Below are 21,060 nucleotides of genomic sequence, written 5' to 3' on the forward strand. Positions count from 1 at the left end.
ATTTGTTTTAGAGTTGATGCAAGATTTTGGAATATTATTGATTTTGTAAGACTTTTAATTTTGTTATTTAATTAGAATTTGAACATTATTATTTAAAATTTTCCGTTGTCTGATTATGTATCATGATAAGATGCCTAGCATGCTCGTGAAAAGAGTTTCTTATAAATATGTGACAATTGCCACGACCCCGGCTCGCGATCTCGAATTGGGGGCGTGACAGAATCAAATCCAAGAGGGTAGCAAATTCCTACCAGCTGGGGCATCAGCTTTCTCAAAGTAGGTACTAGAGCTGGTGGTCCAAGGGTGGGATGTGTTGCAAACTATCCTATACAAATTTGGTACAAGCAACCAGTCACCAAGAATGTCCCTGCCATCTCACTCCCAACCATTTGAGAAATTATACCATACACCACGTGTGCTCCATTAGCGGTACACCATAGGAGCAAACCAAGACTAGATGCACATGTGGCAATCCGAGATGAGCGTAGGATTCAAAATGCATGATTGGCATGATGCACCGCCACATGGTGCATGTGGTGTAGGGTATTATTGCTTTAACAATTTGCCACATATTTATAACCCACCTCGACCATGTCACCCAGCTGGACCTCCTCATCTATATCACCCAATGCAACATGTCACTCCTATCTTTACCATGTTACCTGTATGCTCCTCTAATCTCTCGCTTATATTGATGCCACTTGCAAGAAGTTAAATTAAGGTTCACCATCTCAATACAAAATCCTATTTCAGAAATCATCTTGGTACAATATTGGTATTCCAATATGAAGTTGGTTGGCATACCAACATTTGTATATTTCTCATACTATAAACCAGCTCGACACTGGTATAGTACGATACAATCGGTCTAACGTATCATAATTTTAACATTCCTATTCACTTATACCCTACCAACCTAATGTCGGTGGCCCGATTTTGAGAACTTGCCACTATGGCATTAGATGCCCTAACTTTTGATTACTCGCCCTTTTACCAGACACAACAGCATTTTAATACTAGATACTAGGACTGAATCTGAGCTAGTGCTATGATGAATATACATGTACAAGATCAATTTTATATGCGTCTTATATTAAGCACGGCCATAAATCTATTGGGTTATTTAAGTGCTAGGCCTTCTAGGATTATTTTAGTTAATTATATTGATTAGACATTGTTTTTATTGATTTATGTCAATATCCAACTACAGTAGGTGTGGGTTATGAGTCTTGAAGAGGTCCTGGTAGAGCTGTGTTCCTATTCAAGTGATAGTAGAGCTGATATTGGGAGTATATATATTGAGTGATATGAGTTATTGGTGGTCCACAATTTTTTTGAGCCAGTTATAGAATGACAACCGATAATTCTCTCAGAAAAGTAGGAAGTCAAGGTCTTCATAATATGCTATTGGAGCCATGGGTACGTGAGAGAGTTTAAAGCATTAATTTTTTTCAAAAAAATATTTTATTTATTAATAAAAAATTATTCCTCAATTTCCTTTTCTTTATATTTTTCTTGCAATTCTCTTTTATATTTTGTTTTGAATCTTTCGATATTTTGTTTGTGATGATCTTAGACCAGCCAAAACTATATCAAGATTTCGTGCTATTCTCCAGACTAATCAAATAGTCTAGATTTTCTAAAAAATCAATTGTTTCTTAGCGACCTTTCCATAATTGGGCATATAAAGAAAATTTACAAAATCAATTGTTTCTTAGCAACCTTTCCATAATTGGGCATACAAAGAGGACGCTAATGGTTCAACTGCTGAAATGGCAGGATTAGCTGGGATACCTAAAAAATTCCTGTTTTTGGCTTCTCCATGATGATGTCATATGCCATTCCCTGCAGATAAAAACATGTTCCTTCCAAATAAAACTGTAGCCAGATATTACCATATATCAAATTGCTTCTCTCGCAATTAAATCAAACATCAGATGCTCTCCTTCAGCATTTTTAACGAAGCAACTACTAATGGGACCAGGATGTATCTTTTGTGCAAAAGAATGATTAACCTTCATGCAATATCACCACTGGATCACCTACCGATCAGATCTCAGCACTCCAAAGTCCGTCGTTCATCCATAGCCTCAGCTCTCAAAGCAGGCAGCTGATAATCCAATAGTGGTTTGGCATGAAGAAAAGGTTAACCATTCTTTGGCGCAAAAGATACACCCGTCCCACATTCAGTGGCTGGCAAGTGGCAACTTGCAGTACAGCTGTGTAATTTTTCTGATCTGAAGTGGGCTCTATGTAAATTGAAAACTAAAGAACTAGAACTGGATCAACCGATTCATCGTACAACACTTCGAGTAATACCAAGAAAAAAAAGACATAATACAAGTTGCAAGCCCTACACAAATAAGCTGCAAGCTCTGTTCTCTGCAGCTGGAGCACTCCATTGTGAACTCCAAGCCATGATCATCCATAGTCATGAAATACTTCGGTAGGGTAATGAGAAAACTAATCTTCAAAGGTTTGCACCTTCATTATGTTTGTGCAGTGATCTCAAGCTTTGTTTACCCTATCAACCCAACTTAGCATCATCCGTGATCTCTTTTCCATTGGTTCGATGACTAATGCATATCAGTTTTGCTGTTGTTTTTTTAAGTAATGAATTTATACTAGCATTATCTCACTTCTAGGATCCACGATGTGCAGTCATGAAGCAGCTGAAATTTGTGGTTAGCTGCAATTTTCAGAAACACCTGCATTTTCCTCAAGAATTCAAATGAATCTTCCTTGCACCTGAATGACCCACCGCAAACACACTGCTCAGCCAAATGAGCAGCTTTAATTTGTCTGCACCTCAGGCACGCCAGATCCTGCAAGTGATATAGCTTTTCTCTTTGTCGAACCATTTGAAGGAGAGAATTCTCCATTTGTTCACGATTGTATGATTGTCCGCATTGTGGCACAGAACAACGCCACTCACTATCCGAAAGAGCTGAATCCCGACAGAGGTCAAGGTCACGGCAGTCATTGCAATAACTGCAAATAGGAAGCTTGAATCAGAAATAAACATATACAAAAGTAATATTAAGAAAAATGGCAATATGCAGATCATCCCCTGTTTCATCTCAAGTACAATCCTTATTGATAACAAGCATCTGACACATGATTGATAGAGAACCAGTTCAAGTCACAATTCACAAAATGGGGGTAAAGATCTGGCATGGCCATGAGCATCCTGTGTACAATTTATAGGAACAAACATTGAATTATGATAGCAAAGAAAACAGCTGATGATGGAGGCATCTTAATTTATGTTGCTCTAATGATGATTAGGATAACCAAATAACCTGGATTTCAATGCCATACCTGCAGATAACATTTGGAAGAATAAATGATGGACTAGGATCATGAAACTGTGCTTCCGGAGCGAACTCTTTCACATGGACCAATTTTAGCAGATTCTTCCTCATCCTCTGTCAAATAGTACATTAATGATTTTGTCAGTAATTCATGAACGGTGAGGTAAGAATGAATCACATATGCCAAAAAGCTATAGTAAGAGATATAAGAAAACAGAGAAAATGTTAACATCAACATTCTAATGTCAAAAAAACAAAAAACTAATTTTGAGGTGACTATGGCAGATGGGAATTTCAAAAAAGTTAAGGATGTTGTCAAGAAATAAGCTGATGATGATGCAGATTTTCTGAACTTGGATGAGTAATCTGGATTTTGTCCTTGGCTCTAGACAGGAACAACTAAATAAGCATCGACTGTCATCTCAAGTCTTGCCAACAGTCATAATTTGCTCTAAATTCATTGTGTTCTTATTGTAAGCCAACTTTATGAAGGTGCAGCCAACAGCTGTTAGTTCAGCTGGCAGTATCCATCTCTCCCAAGGAGAGAACCGGGTTCAATCAACAACCACCACATTAAGAAATATATGTAGGTAACTTTCTCCATGTAATCAGCATTCATTTCCATTATCAAATCTTATGAAACCATATCCCCTCAAATGTTGCCTGAACCAAATTAACAGTATCCCATATGATGCAACAAATATTGGGAATTTCAAATGTTCTATGATAGCCAGTCCACATTTTAGACAGGAATAGACCTCATGAGTCTGTAAATTGTTATCAATTAGACATTCTCTCAGAACTAGAACACCATTAAAAGGTGCAGGTTCTAGAAGAAGCATTTATGCTTTTACACATGCTTGCTGAAAGACGTTGATACATGAATACGTTGGAGACTTGGCTTGACATCTGTTTTTCTAAAGATTTGTTACCTAAAATGCCAAAAATTTGAGTTTACACTTATAAAGTAATTGCAAGGACTGACTAGATTGTTAACCTGTCATTAAGAGATAAATTAGGTGTAAAATGTACCAGAATATCATGCTGAACATTCTGGTCGAGAGCAAGAACAGCGCAGACATGTTTAATGAATTCTAATGCAGCATCTCCTTTATGTACTCGAGAATCAGTTGATTGGGATAGTCCATGATATGCAGATTCATTGTTGTCAATTTTGTTCCTTCCCTTGAAATGGTGAAGTGTATCGCGTACAATTCTGAGAAGCTTCTCAGTAAAATAATTGCTGATCTGCAATACACAATAAAGTGATAAATATTGAAGCTGAAGAATTGATCTTTATCTGATTTTAACAGATGAGCGTATCAGTGCCATTGTGTGTGCTGGGCAGCTGCCAGCATGGTACATGCTGCGATGTACTAACAAATGTGACAGATGGAAACTAAAAAGACAAAAAGTAATTTATTTGATCATGAATATTGGAAAAGCCAAAAAGGGTTAAATAGATATTATGCCAAATTGTGCCAAGTGTCGGCATGCCGAATGGTACAGCTGGATGAGTAAATTATCACCTGGTCTTTAAGGTATTCTGTAACACAAACTTCGAGAGCTTCAGCAGCTGGGATGGTGATTGATTGGGTACAAGCATTATCATCCCTCATAGTTGTCCGAGTTGCAACTTGTTCTTTTAAATACTTCCATGGGATATACAGAAACTCAGAGACAATTAAGACAAAATGATCCTGCTTGGCATTCCAAAAATAGTTCAGATCAATCACAACAAATGGAGCAGGAATCTCAGGTTAGTAAATAAACTATATATTCCAGATAGGCCGATAAATTAATTCCATCAATGATCTACCTGGGTGATCTTTGGTAAATATTCTGCTATATCCCAGCTTGACACGATGTCCACTTCAGCTTCATCCTCTAAATTCTCTATAGGGGACAGAGTTGTGGATTTTGCCTGAATTCCTCCATAGTTGTACTGTAACATGTAACTAGAACTTATTAACGAAAATGAAAACCCGGCTTACCAATTGAAAGAAAACCAGAGTACAAACAGTTGACCTGAAAGTGTTTTAAAATTGAGTGAAACAATGAAAATCACACCATATACAGGTAAGATGATGATGATGATGGCTTTATTCATAGAAAATAACAATGGAAATTAGCACATTGGTAGCTAACATGAAGTGAGAATAAAGGTTTGAAAAATGAGCCATACTGTGGTAAGTACTCCCCCATACCATACTGGCCTGCATTTAACAAACCATGAATAGATATGGGGGCATGCAGCAGTACAAACCGCATCGATACATGACCCCTACATGCCCCCATACCATGGTATTTCTAAGAATGCATTCAACTATTTGTTTAAGTAAAAACATGGATAAGTAGGTGAAAATGACAAAATTCCTGCCCAAGCCAATAAGAGAAATTTGCACTCTACATCTGCCCCTCCCCTGAAAAAAAGGGGAAAAAGGAAAAGAAAAACATGGGCAAACCTGATCCATAAAAAGTAACGAATGCCAGAAATGCAGAGGTTCAAGCTCAATCCACTCGAATAAATCCCTATAATAGCAACAATGACCAGATCTTCAGAATAAATCCCTATAATAGCTCAATCCACTTTACAAAATTTTACCTGTGAGCAATAGCATACCTCGTTTGTAAAGTTTTCAATAAACAATCACAGTAAGCACGGGCTGCCGATAGGTCTATCTTTCCAGTGTCTATGACAATCTTAGAGAAGTTTGCAAAGATAATCGTGGCTCCTAACTTTCGAAACTCGGCTAGCAGTAATGCAAATAATTTTTTCATGACCTGTCAATATTGAGCCATAAGAAAAGAAACTGCAACTAATAAGATAGGAAAGGTAAAGAGTAAGCATCAAGCATGATGTTCATTTAAATAGATCTGGAATTTTTGGTAATGTCTTTAGTAAGACATTATGATAGATTTCATCATTTACTGATACTTTTACTAAATTAAGCAGTTGATCTGCCAATCAATCTGAAAGCCTCCGCTACACATACATACACCTGAAAATAAAACAGGAATCATACAATCATGGTTTTCTTCAGTTCACGCCATGAAGCAACAGTTTCAAGAGCTCTCAATTTCCCATACTTTTAGGGAACGAAACTGCCCAGCTGACTGCATCACAGGCTATGAAGCTTCACTAGAGGAAGTTCGGATTAGGGATTTGAAATCCTGCCAGGCCTGGTCAGCCTAGTTTTATATAACATCATGATTGCTGGAAGTCTCTGGGGGCAGAGTACTTGAGAAAGCATATCTTGCATTACCAAAATTAAAAGAAAAGGGGAACAAAATAAACTAGACAGTATCTAATCTTTTTACTCCTACTCGAGACAGTGCAAGCATGTTTCTATTTTAAAATGTAGCTATGAGTAGTCCATTTGGCTATGCAAGCAACCGACCTTGTGGAGTACACGATGGAGAGCAGGGTCATGGAGTTTCGATAGTGGGCTGAAATGTAGACATTGTGAGATAATTAAGCGAAAGCAATAACTAAACAGTAGATGCAGAAAAGTGAAAAATTCAACCTGCAAAGCCACCGGTAAAGATGCTGCAATATAGCATCAGCAAACACGTTTCCAGATGCCACTGCATCTGAAGTACATCTTTGAATGAGTTGTTTTAGTACTGAAAATGCAGGTGCACATGCGCTAGCTTCATCAAAGTCGGTTTCACTAACATGCGGCCCATGATGCATTTCATGGTCAAATCCAAACATAGATCCACCTTCTATTTCATCCACTTGGTTGCTCTTCAGAAGAGCATTTACAGCTAGGTGATGAATCTGCAGAAGGACATGCATAAACTTATCAAGATGTCTGTTAGCATATTATTACAATTCCAAACTTTTGTAAGCATTCTTCCAAAATTTCGTATATATAGGTAAAATGTAATTCTCTAACCTTTAGTTCCACTGCAACTCTTCTATAGGCCCCAGGATAAGTAAGAGCTGGCTGACCGACCTTTTTTTTTTGGTCATAAAACAAGAAACATGGTCAAAAAAAAAAAAAAAAAATCCTGCAAGGAAAAAAGTATATCCAGCATATGTGTATCTGTCTGTATGTGATGTATGTACATATGCATGCATGCATACACATAAATGTGCATGCATGCATGAATGTGTAAGATCACCAAATATAAAGGTGAAATAGCAGTTTCTTATCACCCCACCAAAAAAAAAAAGGAAAATAAAGAAACTATAGCAATCAAATAATGCCTAGATCTTGATGCATTAGGTGCATACCTCATCAGCAAAGCATGTATCTCCCTCATAAGTGCCTCCTAAATCCGGAATACCATCATCAGATATCCAAAGTATCTATGGCAACAGAGTCAAGGGAGTAAGTTAAAACATAAATTAAATGCTTGTATTTGCAGAAGAAAAGAACAGCATATCATAGAAGCAACCAATAGAGGCCAAGAGTTATACCACATGATGAAAGCAAATTATCAATCCCAAATAGTTTACGATGGAACAATATGAGCCAGAATTCTCAAGTAAACTAGGTCTAGAATATTCTTCATAATCATTGCCAGAGGCAATATACATGCTGATGACACACAACATGTTCATATGGTAGGAAAAAAAATATCATATGTATCCAAAGAATAGAGAATACGGCACAAATCAGTGAAAAATGGATTCTGCCTTTTATCTAACAACCTAAATAAGAGTCAAGAAGCATTAATCATAAAAAGAAACAAATTTGACTCTGTTCAAGATAATAATTGGAAAGATGAGGCTATTGCGAACATTCTTAAAGACTTTGCCGAGGCAGTTGAAGCTTAACCCTTCCAAAAGAAAGCGTTTAAATATGAAGAAACTGTACTGATTCATACACATGATACGTTGTCACACTTGTTTACATTAACTAGGAAATTTGATTCCCAGAATGGTTAAAACTTAAAACTAACAAAATTTTGTCATCAACAAGGCGGACCACTTATAGTTTTAACCTTTAACCTCTAACTACATATCATTGTCTTTCTAAAGTTTTCATAGAGCTTATTGGTGCTAGCAAACTCTATCCTCTAGAAGGAAAGTATTTTCAGTGTATCTTTCAAAGATGTGAAAACATTAAAACTATTTAAACCAGATTCTATAAAGATACCATATTAAATTGCACATCCTTCACACATAAACCTATTACCAACTTCTAAATTCCCTGCATTATATATGTTTTAAAAAAATGGTCATTAGTAAACATGAAACTTTGTGAAGAATCACATCATTATACCACATAAGCAACAGAATAAAGCAAAATCCAGGAAATAAGGAATCAATAAGAAAATCATGTTAAGGAAAATTTTATTATACTACATCAATATTCAGGAGAGATCCAACCTGCTGCTGATCACGTAATGCCCGAGAATAAAAGACATCAGCAGTAAAAAGAAGCCAATCAAGTTCGAAATTCCCCAAAGGCACCTGTTTCATAGCTTGTTATAGATAGCAAATTTTCACATATATCAATTAAAGCCTAGTAAAAACAATGAAGCATAATAGTTATAAATAATATTACATGTGCATATCTAGATAGCAAAATTCTCTCACTGAACCACTGGGATGATGCAGCACATCGTTGCATGCCAATTTTGCCGGCCATGATTTGCCATCCAAGAGCCTTGAGTAAGAAATGAAAGTGAAACCACATTAGCCACAAAACCATATGACTAACATAAAGCACAAAGGGACATACATTAAGCACGAAGAAGTACCTGATAATTACAGTCACGAGCATTGCAAGGAATACTGATGCATGGAAAATCATCAAGAATCTGCATTCCTGATTTAATAACTTGAATGTTTGGGCATTCTATGACACCAATTGCAGGGCCAGGATGTCGATGTCTGTCAGAAAACACTAAACTAGCCTCAAGCAGACCAAATTGCAACTCAAATACAGAAAAAGTAAAGTTAAAAACTGTTCGAGTTCCATTAGTAAAGACACCATTTGAAAGATTATTGTCCCAAAGAAAACATCAACAATATTGTCACTTAGTGTATTTGCTAACTGCATGTCAGTTAGTTTAGATTGCAGTACAATCATGTTTTCCCTTACTCCAAGTTATCTTCATACCATGAGGATTGACAAATTCATCTAACAACAGGTGCAAATGGCTTGGGTAAACACATACCCAAGCAGATCTGGACCTATAACCCTAAGCCTTAATTAGCAATTTGCAGGCACAGCTTTGAATACCAAATGTAGGCCCATACTCCAACTGGTTTAGCTCTGGATACCAAACAGACCCATAACCCAACCAGCATGATCATGGAATTAGAAAAACTAGAGTGATTATATAAACCAAAAAAATGCAATTTTTGTTTATCTTAGGGGGGTGGCAGTACTGTTCCCATGCAGAATGGTATTACGTCAGAATAGTAAAGTATTGTAAAGTTGCGGGACGCCAAGTTTCTATCAATTACATAATAAAAAGCATTTCCACTTTCATGTAATTTTTCATAATGGATTTTAAAGAAAATAGAACATCTTGTACTAAGTTTTCAAATAGTATTATGCACATACATTTAAATGGTTCATCGAGTTCTTATGATTATCTATGAATATAAAAAAATACTAATGATTATAGATCAAACACTTTGCAATTGTCATACCAGGGAATGTACTACTGCCATCCCAACACAACATAGATGTCCATACCTGTAATTAAAACACACCTCCTACCTTTTCCAACTAAATTTACCAAAGTTGTACGACTCTCACCAACTAAGGGCAATTCATATCTCACTAGCTAGTTTTACTGAGCTTGGTACCATGGGATTGTGGTTCAATTTACCAGTTAAGGTACCAAAGCTGTATAAGAATTGTTAGGATATCTCGGACAGATTTGTCATGCAATAAGCCAGATGAAATACCAAAGTTTCTAGCTTAGCAAAGAGATATATGGTATAAGCTTGCCAATTAAAGGCAGCTCAGATCTTTTCCTAGTTCCTAGCCTTTTTTTTCTAAACGGGTTTGATCTGAATACCTCGAGGCTGCAGATATTTTTTAGCCATAGTGATAGAGACCAAACCCACTCATTCAGCAAATAGATGACTACAGATTACTTAAATTAAAAATAAATGCTTCAAGAACCTTCTTTGCAGCTCATCCTTTATCAGAAAATGTTATATAAGTTAAAACCCTTCAACAACTAAGAATGGAAAAGAGAGCCAGGGAGCCTTCTTTGAAGTTAGATCATTCTTTATCATAAAGTGATAAATTATGATCTCTTATCAACTAAGAGAAGAAAAGAAAATCCAGGGTGCAACTATCTTTCAAGTTTCATTCCCTACTAGAAGTTTTAATATATAGGCTTATAGCTATCAAATATAACTCCTTAACATAAAAAGAGAAAGGTTCAGGGAAGGGAAGTGCAACTGAAAAAAGAATAAATCATTGACAAAAACAATTGATCGTCCACTTTTCATGAATATCTGAAATAGACTTTCAAGATTGGGAAAATATGAAATAAACCTGTAATCAATCAATGTTCTTTGCAAAAGCTTGCTGCCAGCTTCAATTGATCGAACGTAGTCCACCTGAATATCAGTGATCAACAAGAGTGAAGATCAAAACAAAGAAAACAGAATTATAGATCATATGTAACTATGATTATACCTTATAAGTAGCACTTCCTGGCATTGGTGGTTCAATGGACAATGTTTGGCAAGCTTCACGGAACAGCTTTTCAAGAAGTGATGATGACAATTCTTTGTTTTGAAAAGGATTAACAACCACAGCAAATATTGTGTATGATACAGGAAAATATATAACATATATCGCCCTCCCCTCGGACATGCTGAGAAGAGAAAAGAAATTCAGTCTAAAAAGTTTACAAAACTAATTCATATATTCGGGACGACAAGCATGTTTAAATTTGATACATGGCCTGCTTGCTTTCAGCTTGGAAGAACAAAGAAGCAGTTAGCTTAAAGCAAGATTGAATAAATAAATGACACATGATAGAGTAAAACAATATCATAAAATACCTGTGATACAGGTAAAAAAAGGAGAGAGTTTGTTCCAGATAAGAGCATTCTGCTGTAGTCTTCATATGCAGCTCGCTCAGTTTCCATCCATCTTGGAGATTTCGAAGCTTAGCAGTTTTGTCCACTTTACACACACAACCAATCTCGAGGATAGCAGTAAATTCTAACGGCACATTTGTCTCATATATCCCCTAGACAGAGTTACAAGGAAATTATCTCAAATCAAAATAAACAGAAAAGTGGAAGTGTAGCTCACTGATCAGCATTACAAAGTGAATGATGAGAACTGATAATCAGTATATGCATTAAATATGTCAATAAATTATTCTAGAAGTTGCCACAATCTAAATTTGGATCAAACATACAGAACAAAATATAAAAAAATGGGAACTAATTGAGTGTTCTTAGCATTGCTTTGGGAATTTTACATATCATTTGAATAACAAAGGACGGCCCAATGGATGAGGCTCCGGCCATGGCAAGGTTTGGAAAGGGTCAGATGTATATAGCCTTAGACCACATGGAGCGAAGCTGTTTAATGTTTCAAATCCATAACACTCAGGTCACAATAGAACAAATTTACTGTTGCACAACAGCTTGCCTTCCTACATATCATCAGAATAGTATTGACAAGATTGAAGAAAGGAATGCAGACATAATGAGCCAACAGAGGGACATAGACAAGACTAGTTAACAATCAGCTTGATGATTATGCTAAATTGATTAATTTAGCATACATAGGAGTTGGGGAAATTCAGAAGATTGTAAAGTAGAATATTAAAGATTATTCTACTGAACTTCTCCACCAAGATGTAAGTTAATCGATAGTCCATGCACCAAATAAACTGAAGAATCCTTTTTCCAATTGAGCTCTTCCTATGGCGCTACTATGTTTTCCACACCTCCATATCAAATAGTTATCTTGGCTTCCTTCCAACATTGTGTGCATGACAAAAATCAAAAACTCTTCGAGGATATGAAAGCTAAATTTGGTTGAATACCACATTCTTCCCATGAGTCCACAACCTAGACCTTTTTTTCCTTCTCAGATCTATATATAGCCCTTCAATTTAGTATAAGCTTTTTTCTTCTAGACAGGCATAGGCTTCTAAGCAAAGGGCACTGAATACTTCTAAGATGTAACTTCCTAAACAAAGAAACAGAGAGAAAAATTGATCCCTAATACAAGCATTTCTAACAAGAGAAGGCAACAACGAACACTCCAACACCAACCAAGAATTTGAGAATAGTGGTAAACCCAAAATCTTCAAGAACAAGAACAATGGGTAGATAAAAACTCACCACCCAAAGGAATCCACCCAAGGAATACAGAGTTTGATGGAAAAAGAAAACTCACCACCAAAAGGAATCTACCCTAGGGATACAGAGTTCTAGTGATCACCACTTACAGACAATCTCCCTGAGATACAGAGCAAGAACACGCTCCCAACCCAAAGAAAAGCCTAGAGATATAGAACACCCAAAAGAAGAAAAACAAGCCAAAGGCTTAATTCCTTAATTCACTAAAACTCGAATTAATTCTCTCTCTAAAAATCAAGGTTCGCCATACCGAGTCCGGTAGGCGTACCGGTCGCCTACTGGACCGGTACGGTTCCGGATCGTTCTGGAACCGGCGTACCGGCCAGCTCTTCCTCGCCAGAGCTGGGGAAGAAGAAGAATAGGAGAGAAAAGGCAGAGAAGAGAGAGAGGGAGGAGACCCGTGGCCGCCATCGGAGAGCCGCGGAGGCCGGGGGGCGGGGGAGCCCGTAGGGGCGCGGCGAAGGCCGAGGCCGCGCCCCCGCGGTCCCCCCTTCCCCCGCGGGCTCCGCCGCCCCCCAGCCTCCTCTCTCCCTCTCTTCCCCGCGCTCTCTCCTTCTCTTCGTCTCCGGCACAGAACCGGCCCGTATCGATTTTTACTGCTCCGGCGTACCGGTTACAGGCCGGATCAGTTTGAACCAGCCGGTACGGGCCGGTTCGTCAGACCTTATTAAAAACAAAACATAGGGCATGTCTTTATATAGCACATTTGGAATGCTTTTTAAGCAATTACAAATAATCCTAAACTTAGAGAGAGACAAAAATGCCATAAATAGACGTTCCCTAAGTAGGCGTCCCATAAGAAAGAAAAAATACCATATATTGGTGTCCCATAAGAGTCCTAAACGTGAGAAAAAAAAGAAACCATATTTAGGCGTTCCAAAATTTGCCTTTGTTTAGGCATAAATCAAAAATAAATTGCCATAGAAAAAAAAAATTGGCTCCTCCGGTTAAAAAGGACTCTCCTTAAGCATCCGTGACAAGTCTAGTTATACACTAGTCCATAAAATTGTATTATTGTAGGATCGAATCATCCTAGTTATTTGTGATTGTAGTTCCTTATCATATGCATTTCATAGTTCCAGGCTTGTCTTACAAATTAACTTTGGAAAATTTTGTTCAAGATAAAAACACAAGAACCTGAAAAAAATTATGATGAGAACTTGAGAGGGACATCTAACTATGTCTACACATTAACACAATATAGTGTTGTACCCAAGGTTCGCCGTACAGGTACCGGTTGGCATACCGGTGGCGGCCCGGACCGGTACGTACCGGTCTCATACCGGTTCCGTACCGGTTCCATACCAGTTCTCCAACGATAAGCTACCGGTACCGGATTCCACTCTGATCCGGTACCGGTTCCAAGCCGGAACGGTATGTATCGGCCCGTACCGCAGACCATGGTTGTACCCATAGCACTAACAAAGCTTATATTCTGTTAGAAGACGATATTAGGAAAAATTAAATGTTTAGAGAGTACAAGTGCATTTGAACTTTATAACCAGTATAATTGGATATTAACACCTAGCACAATGAAGCACCATGCACCAAAATACCAGCAGTAAATTGCTAGTCCTCGATGATGCTAGGCATTTACTTTAAGCAAGATTCGCAGACTCAGTACCGGACACCGTACCGGTGCTACACTAGCACTATATCAGTATGGTACGGTACATAATTTTTTGACGTACCGAGTATCGATATGTCATCCGTACCGGATACTGGTACCAAACCAGTACGGTACGGTATGTTCCGTAACACCCGATTTGGATTTCGGTACGCCATCCGTATATACCGGTACGGTATGCCCCGTAGCACTCGATTCGGGCCAGTATGGCGAACCATGAATATTTAAGGATATCAACATCTATCAACTCAAAAAAATTATATTAGGATCTTTATGGAGCCAATCTGACCCTGCCCCTTTATACAGAGCCCAAGTCTAACAGATGCAGAAAATATCCAAGAAAGTTTCACATGATTTAGCAAAAACTTCTCAAACACGAAAGTCCTCCCTTAAATCTTTACCATATTATGAAGACTATATCAAGGATAGCCAACAAAGTTACAAGCTCATCAATCTTCAAATGTTGTATTTTCCTCTAAGCATCCTTCCACGTGCATTTAACACAAGTCTCACCCAAGGTACGCGGAACTGACCGAACCAATGTGCCGGTGGGGACCGGTACCGAACCGCAAAAAAAAAAATCCGTGACACGCGCACGTCCGCGTTTTAGCCAAAGAGTGGCATTAAATGCCCACGCGCGGGCGCAAGCAATTCCCCGCTCCCGCCCATGCGGGCAGGGTGCCCCGCGCGCAAACGCCCTTTTTTTTCTTTTCTTTTCTTTTTTTCCTTTCCTTCTTCCTTCTTCCCGAACTCTCTTCCTCTCCTTTCTTCCCCTCTCTCCTCCTCTCTTCTCCTCTATTTCCCCCTTGTCCCGCGAGCAAAGAAGGAGCCGAAACCGTAAGCAAGACGGGTGATCCTCGTCGGCCCGAGGCTCGGTGCGATAGGTAGGCTTCTTCTGCTCCTCTTTCTCTTCTTCCTCTTCTTCTTCCTCTTCTTTCTTTCTCTTTCTTCCTCTTCCTCTTCTTCTTCCCCGGTGTCGCTACCGGGCTTGTACCGGTTCGAACCGAACCGGTTCGAACCGGTACTAGGTTGTACCGATGCGAACCGCACCGGTACGGGCAAGGAGCCATTCGGTTCCGACCCCAAACCTTTGGGGTCGAAACCGAATTCTATGGTTGTGTCGTACCGGTGCTGTTAAACCGGTCGGTTTCGATCGGTTCAGCAGCCTGTCTCACCAAAAATAAGTGTTTTTTAATAACATCTTCTAACCTAAAGGAACAGAAGCTTGAATTCCTCATCAACCCCATAACAACCCCAATGAGCATAAACAACATAGCATGAGGCAAACAATTCATTGACATCCTATAACATGATACTGGACACAAAAAAGTAAACAAAAATTGCAAATGTAATCAAGCCATACAGGCAAGGATTCAGGCCATGTTGGGAAACAGTCAACATATTCATAAGCTTTTACCTCAACTTCTGGGCCTGCTAGGTGAGCTGCAAGTTTCTTTCTTGCAGCCCTGAACTGATCTTCACTAATAACGACCTGTATAAAATATGGCATATTATTATTAAATTTGAAACAAACCAAAAAACTTCTTGCCATCATAATCTAAAGAAACTGAAAGCCCTTCAAAAGACCAGGATTGCCTCAATGAGATTGAAATTTGGTCTGCTATGAGGAAGAATCTTTTTCACATGCCGTCCAGGAAATTCTTCTGTGTCAGGGGCCTTGGTGTTAAGATAAAACACTCTTGGAACATCTATGGGAACCTTTTGCATTATTCCATCTGCAACAACCCAAGCAAAAAAACGCCCAGGTTGTGTACTCGGATTAAGTTGTATTATCTGGTCCACAAAATATTAGGTCTAATCAATCATCACTAAACTGAGAAAGAAAAAACCAACATTCAGAATATAATGCTTGCCGAAGCATAACTACCTGCCAGTGAGATTGCACAAGAGCCAACTCTTGTCTTCTGAAGAATGAACTAACCCCACTTCTGTCTTGATTATGTCTATAGTTGAACATGGAGGCAGGCAACTTAGCTGCACCAGCAGATTGCTGCGACATCTTTGTGATACCTAACCTGAAAATGATGCATAGTACCACGAAAAATTGAGCAATGGTACTTAAATAATTATCTACTGTAAAAATTATTCTACAATGTTTTCACTGTAAAAATTATCCTCACTTGCATTTTAAGTGCAAAGAATACCAATTGTTGCCAGAGCATATGGCAAAACAGGAACCAAAACACCTTTCCCAATGATAACAAATTAGATAAGAGATCAATTAGTTTCCTTTTGCTTCACTGGAGGATTCCTCTCTCCTTAAATCTGTAGCTACAAATCTTAAGGAAGATTCATCATTTCTTCTACTCCATTACTATAGTCTGTTTCTCTTCCCGAGTCCTGACTCCCCTTCTCTCATTCTCCTCCTTAAATTCTTTTTCCTAACATTTTTTAGTTGTTGGAAACATGTAATGTCGGTCTTTTTTGTACCTTGTTTTGTTAGCTGTCAACACTCGATATTACAATTTGGTAGCATGTGACATGTTTAGTATGCTGAAGTTAAAGATACTAAAAAATAATATGATGTCTTCTTTACCATAAAGTAACATCACCAATGAAATCCACATGCTTTTGAATTTAGTTGATATTTTCCATGATAAATGTCATAATAATGTATTAAAAAGTTTGTTGCGGCCTTGCACTTAATTATGACTATGGATCACAGTATTAAATAAATAGAATTTAAAATATTAGCATTTCTCCAAAAACTTATGAGGTAATAGTCACTAGAATAGTAAGAAGTCATCAAGGGATTCCTTACAATATACTGGGAAAGGTTACGCATGGTACGGTCGTACAAATATGATAGTGACAAAACACTAAAATGATGTATTAATGGGAACGACTTTCTGAAGCACCTGAAGCCTTTTCTCTGCTATACAATTATCTATAATTGATATAAACCAGATGCCCCTGAGGCTGGTATTTGCAGCGTCATCTGCCATCCCTCGGCAATGGCAAGCGGGTTACTGCATGCACCCCTAGTAAGTTCCAAATTTGTGAGTTCACCATTTTATGTTAGTAACCAATAAAAAGATGCTTTTGTAAATGGCTTTCTGACAAGTTCAAAATTTAGAAAACAAAATTATATCACTGGTCAATATCTAATTTTGTTTACTAGAAAATAATTATATAAAACAAATCAGAAACACTTACATACTGGTCAGTGTTTTACTCGAAAACAGAAGTTCTCACAAGCTATTCTGTCTAACTAACAAGTAATCTAATATATAGTTTTTTCTACTCCTGGTTACCTGCGTCTCTTCCTTTCCTCACGAGTGTCTTTCCATTTCCTTTTTCTGACTTCGAGCCATGCCTGATAATTGACATTTCTGTCAACAATTTCACTACAGATGTCATTTTGGTTGAATGACAAGAGAGGTCTGCACAAAGTTGCATTTTGCTGCCCGTGGTTTAAGATTACTCCAGCTTCTGGACAGGACTGCTTCGATGAACAGTTTTCCTTGTTAACTTCATAGCTATGAGCTACTGGTCGGAGTCCTACTTCTGAAACAACTCTTTTGGTAACCAAGTCTTCCATGTCTCCAACATTTGTCCCATCTTGCATGGTTTCATCTTTGTTCACTGTATTGAAGATATCAACTAGCTTACGCTGGCGAAATCGGTCCTCTTTCTCACGTACCTTTTTGTGCAGCCAATCAGGATGAAGTACTCGAGGAACAGGGTTAGAAACCTGGGAAAGTTTGATATTTGGTCTGAGATAGTTAACGGACAAATTGTTTTGATCAGTAGAGAAGAATCTAGGGTTCACACCTTCTGCATTGCAGCAGGAATACTGATAATCTTTTGAATAGCTGAACTAAGACGCTGCTTGTAATAGGACCAATCAACAATGGATCGAATGCCTACATCAGATGAAATTTTACACCATTTCCGTAGATAGAACTTCGCAATTTCTGCACATAAGATTAGATAGGAGGATGAATGCATAAATTATATGAATGTTAACACTTTTCTCAAACTCTAAAATTAAAAGAATCAAAGGATAATAACAGCACCTGGATCTGTTTCAAATATTGCAACAGGGATGGCGCGCTCACTTACTGGAGTTCCCTGAATGCGTAAGTGGTGGAAGGAAAAAAGAAATAACAGTTACATCAAGAAAGCTGCAAATCTTTTGGTAACTTCAAAAGAAAAGACTGTTTTGGAATGAAGCAAAATGACAGATCCATTTGTCAATAAGTAAGAATTTGTGCAGCAGATTCAGCAGCCTTCATCTCATCACATCTGGAGCACAGGCACCCATGTCTATTAGATGTACTAGCAACTACTCAGCAGCTTAGGGAATGCTTGATTATACACATCTACAGGCAAGGTAACCAAGCCATAAATTGTTTAGCAATTAGTGCGACTCATTTTCTCACATGCAGGGGCATACAATACAATGGAGGTTGTCAGATATCATTTACATGGATACTTCTGCTTGCACCAAAGGGTCATTGAAATTCTTCTTACCAAAAAAAGTTTATGCCTATGATCAGGAGAGAGAGAGGAGAAGAAAAAGAGGACAAGATGGATAAGAATTAGTCATTGTATTAGCCTCACACATAGTACTCTGTTAGCTCTCAAACACCTCTTCTAGCAAGACTAGCTGCAACACTGTTAGCTTTCATCTTGATTTGCTTTAATGTAATTTTGCACTTGCTATATCAGAAACCTATCCATGGTGCCCACTGGCCACCAAAGAAGCCTGGTGACAAGCGAACCTAAATGACCCTCCCGTCAACTGATTTACAAAATGACAGTACATATGAAACAAGTAAACCAGGCAATGAACACTTCAAAAGTAACCATTCAGAGATATTTTCGTTAGTTGCTCACTGTTATAACCAAGGATTTGAATACTGTTTCTGGTAGCCATATTGGTCCTTGGCAGGCATGTTGTCCACCACAAGTATGTAGCATTCCATGATTTCCATCACAAGGGAACTAGCCAGCACATGTTGGTTGTGATGAGCCAAGAAAAGATTAAGTTGTACCAAGTGATATTACCTGATATGCTTTCAGAAGATGGCAGTTCAGGGCAGCTTGCCCAGGAACCACTGCCAGGGGATGCCAAGTGCCAGATCCAAGTTGGTACAGTACGTACTGACCAGTACAGGCCGGTGCACTTGACACGTCAAATCAGACATGAAGAATGTTAAGTTTCATGGTTTCATTGGATCTTTGGGAGAACAAAATAAAAAATTAAACAAAGATTTGTCCATGACAAGTTTAAGAGAATGACTGATTTGTGCAAATGAGTTGTAAGAATTTATCCAGATAACAAAAAAAACCTAAGAGCTTAAATCCCAGAATGATGAAAGATAAGACACCTATTAGAATGTAGAAAAATTTGTTAAGTAATTATTAATGTTCTATGATTGATATGAGTATTGATATAGAGGAATGGAAGTTGCAGATTGGAAATTTGGCATACTTCTTCAAACTAATCATAAATCAAAAGGAATGCCTTACTTGTGGCTCTCGAGCAACTATATATTGGCAGTGTAGCCCTTTGTCTTTAACCATTGTATCTCCAAGAAAATCGGCAAGTCGTCTTGCAGTAGTCACAGCACATGACTTCTGTTCTCCATAATCAGATAAAGATTTACTCATCGTGCTTGACTCTGATATGTAATCAAGCAACTCACTGTCAGCAATATCAATTCCTTGATTCTGACAAAATAATATAAGCCATGAGTATTGTCACAAACATTCACAGACTGACACACTAATTAATAACTGAAGGATGATGGTAAGTAGCTTTCTAGAAGTTGATAACTTACATCCAACAGATCAAGCCAGCGGTTTGCAACTGAAGCAACAGCTGCATAGCATTCCTCTAAGGTTGATCCATGGAGAAATTTGTCAAAGACCTCCGCCTGTTAAGAGGGAAACTAGTTCAGGAAGGAACAAATGAAATGTATAAGCGGGACAAAAGTGAAGTAACATTGAGGATGTGATTTGAATTAATAAAAGTAATTGAAAATTAAGTGCAATGACATAAGCATTTGCAAAGAAAAAAAGGAGGTGTATCAGGACGTGAAGAAAAGGAGGCAAACTGAAACAATCTTAAAGAAAGCAATGAGCAAGAATTGAACAATCAGCGCTCACTAAAATCAGCGCTTTCTGATAAGATTAGTCGGTAAAGTTATATATAAATATATAGAGCAGTGTGAAAATGGATGGTACAAAACAGTTGGCCATATAGGCCCCACAGAGAAAATCTACAGCAGAAAGACTAGGAGTCATGTGATGGCAAATTTTGGTTTCATTGTATTTTTAGAATTTTTAAGGAAATTTTTAAAGTACATTTTAGAGCCCTAATTTAAATAGTATTAGTGCACAAGAGCCCTACTTTAGATATATATTGGAGCAAAATTTGCCATCTCGGTACTAGACCCTATACTCGTACCAATCTATTACAGCGTCGGTACGTGATACGGTGCGAGAAGGTAAGGTGTACTGAGTATCGGTACAGTACAAGACTGTGTATCCGTTCAGTACCGGTATGGTACAGTACGCTCGGAACGGAACAGTACCGACCGATATGGTACGGTACTAACTAGTACGGCAAACCATGTGTTTGAGTGAATTACTAATAGAATCATTTAGACTTGATTCTTTTTGTGGGTTGTTTTATGTTTCTTTCAACGAAATGTTACTCATAATCCCAAATTTTGCAGTTTTAGGAAAAAAAATTGGAGATGTTATTTGCAGATAGTCATGTTAAACCCCATAAAAATGCCTTATGGCTGGTGTTAGAAGCAGCACATGTA

General features: G+C 38.0%; 1 protein-coding gene across 6 annotated transcripts in view; it reads right to left on the minus strand.

Annotated features, from left to right (window-relative positions):
* Positions 1-2,254: 2,254 nt before the first annotated feature.
* The window catches only part of LOC103719838 (DNA polymerase epsilon catalytic subunit A), a 47,365-nt gene continuing 28,559 nt past the window's right edge, over positions 2,255-21,060 (minus strand). For 3 of the 6 annotated variants that reach the window (XM_026809525.4, XM_088719825.2, XM_026809528.4), the window contains 25 exons: positions 20,068-20,163; positions 19,757-19,957; positions 18,298-18,352; positions 18,053-18,195; positions 17,533-17,972; positions 16,146-16,293; positions 15,845-16,051; positions 15,675-15,749; positions 11,311-11,501; positions 10,940-11,120; positions 10,796-10,860; positions 9,033-9,165; positions 8,837-8,938; positions 8,659-8,742; positions 7,558-7,632; positions 7,217-7,276; positions 6,842-7,098; positions 6,716-6,764; positions 5,938-6,098; positions 5,780-5,846; positions 5,134-5,259; positions 4,844-5,014; positions 4,347-4,562; positions 3,322-3,428; positions 2,255-2,991 (listed from right to left, as the gene is read on the minus strand). In XM_026809525.4, coding sequence (XP_026665326.3) covers positions 2,631-2,991; positions 3,322-3,428; positions 4,347-4,562; positions 4,844-5,014; positions 5,134-5,259; positions 5,780-5,846; positions 5,938-6,098; positions 6,716-6,764; positions 6,842-7,098; positions 7,217-7,276; positions 7,558-7,632; positions 8,659-8,742; positions 8,837-8,938; positions 9,033-9,165; positions 10,796-10,860; positions 10,940-11,120; positions 11,311-11,501; positions 15,675-15,749; positions 15,845-16,051; positions 16,146-16,293; positions 17,533-17,972; positions 18,053-18,195; positions 18,298-18,352; positions 19,757-19,957; positions 20,068-20,163 — 3,771 coding nt within the window. In that variant the 3' untranslated portion in view covers positions 2,255-2,630. Of the gene's footprint in view, positions 3,191-3,321; positions 3,429-4,346; positions 4,563-4,843; positions 5,015-5,133; positions 5,260-5,779; positions 5,847-5,937; positions 6,099-6,715; positions 6,765-6,841; positions 7,099-7,216; positions 7,277-7,557; positions 7,633-8,658; positions 8,743-8,836; positions 8,939-9,032; positions 9,166-10,795; positions 10,861-10,939; positions 11,121-11,310; positions 11,502-15,674; positions 15,750-15,844; positions 16,052-16,145; positions 16,294-17,532; positions 17,973-18,052; positions 18,196-18,297; positions 18,353-19,756; positions 19,958-20,067; positions 20,164-21,060 lie in introns of all 6 variants that reach the window. The other 3 variants (XM_088719824.2, XM_088719826.2, XM_026809527.4) reach the window with 3 other exon arrangements.

The sequence above is a fragment of the Phoenix dactylifera genome, chromosome 4, assembly GCF_051530095.1.
Source record: "Phoenix dactylifera cultivar Ajwa chromosome 4, Ajwa_hap1_PhDact_Kaust_v1.1, whole genome shotgun sequence".
NCBI lineage: Eukaryota > Viridiplantae > Streptophyta > Magnoliopsida > Arecales > Arecaceae > Phoenix > Phoenix dactylifera.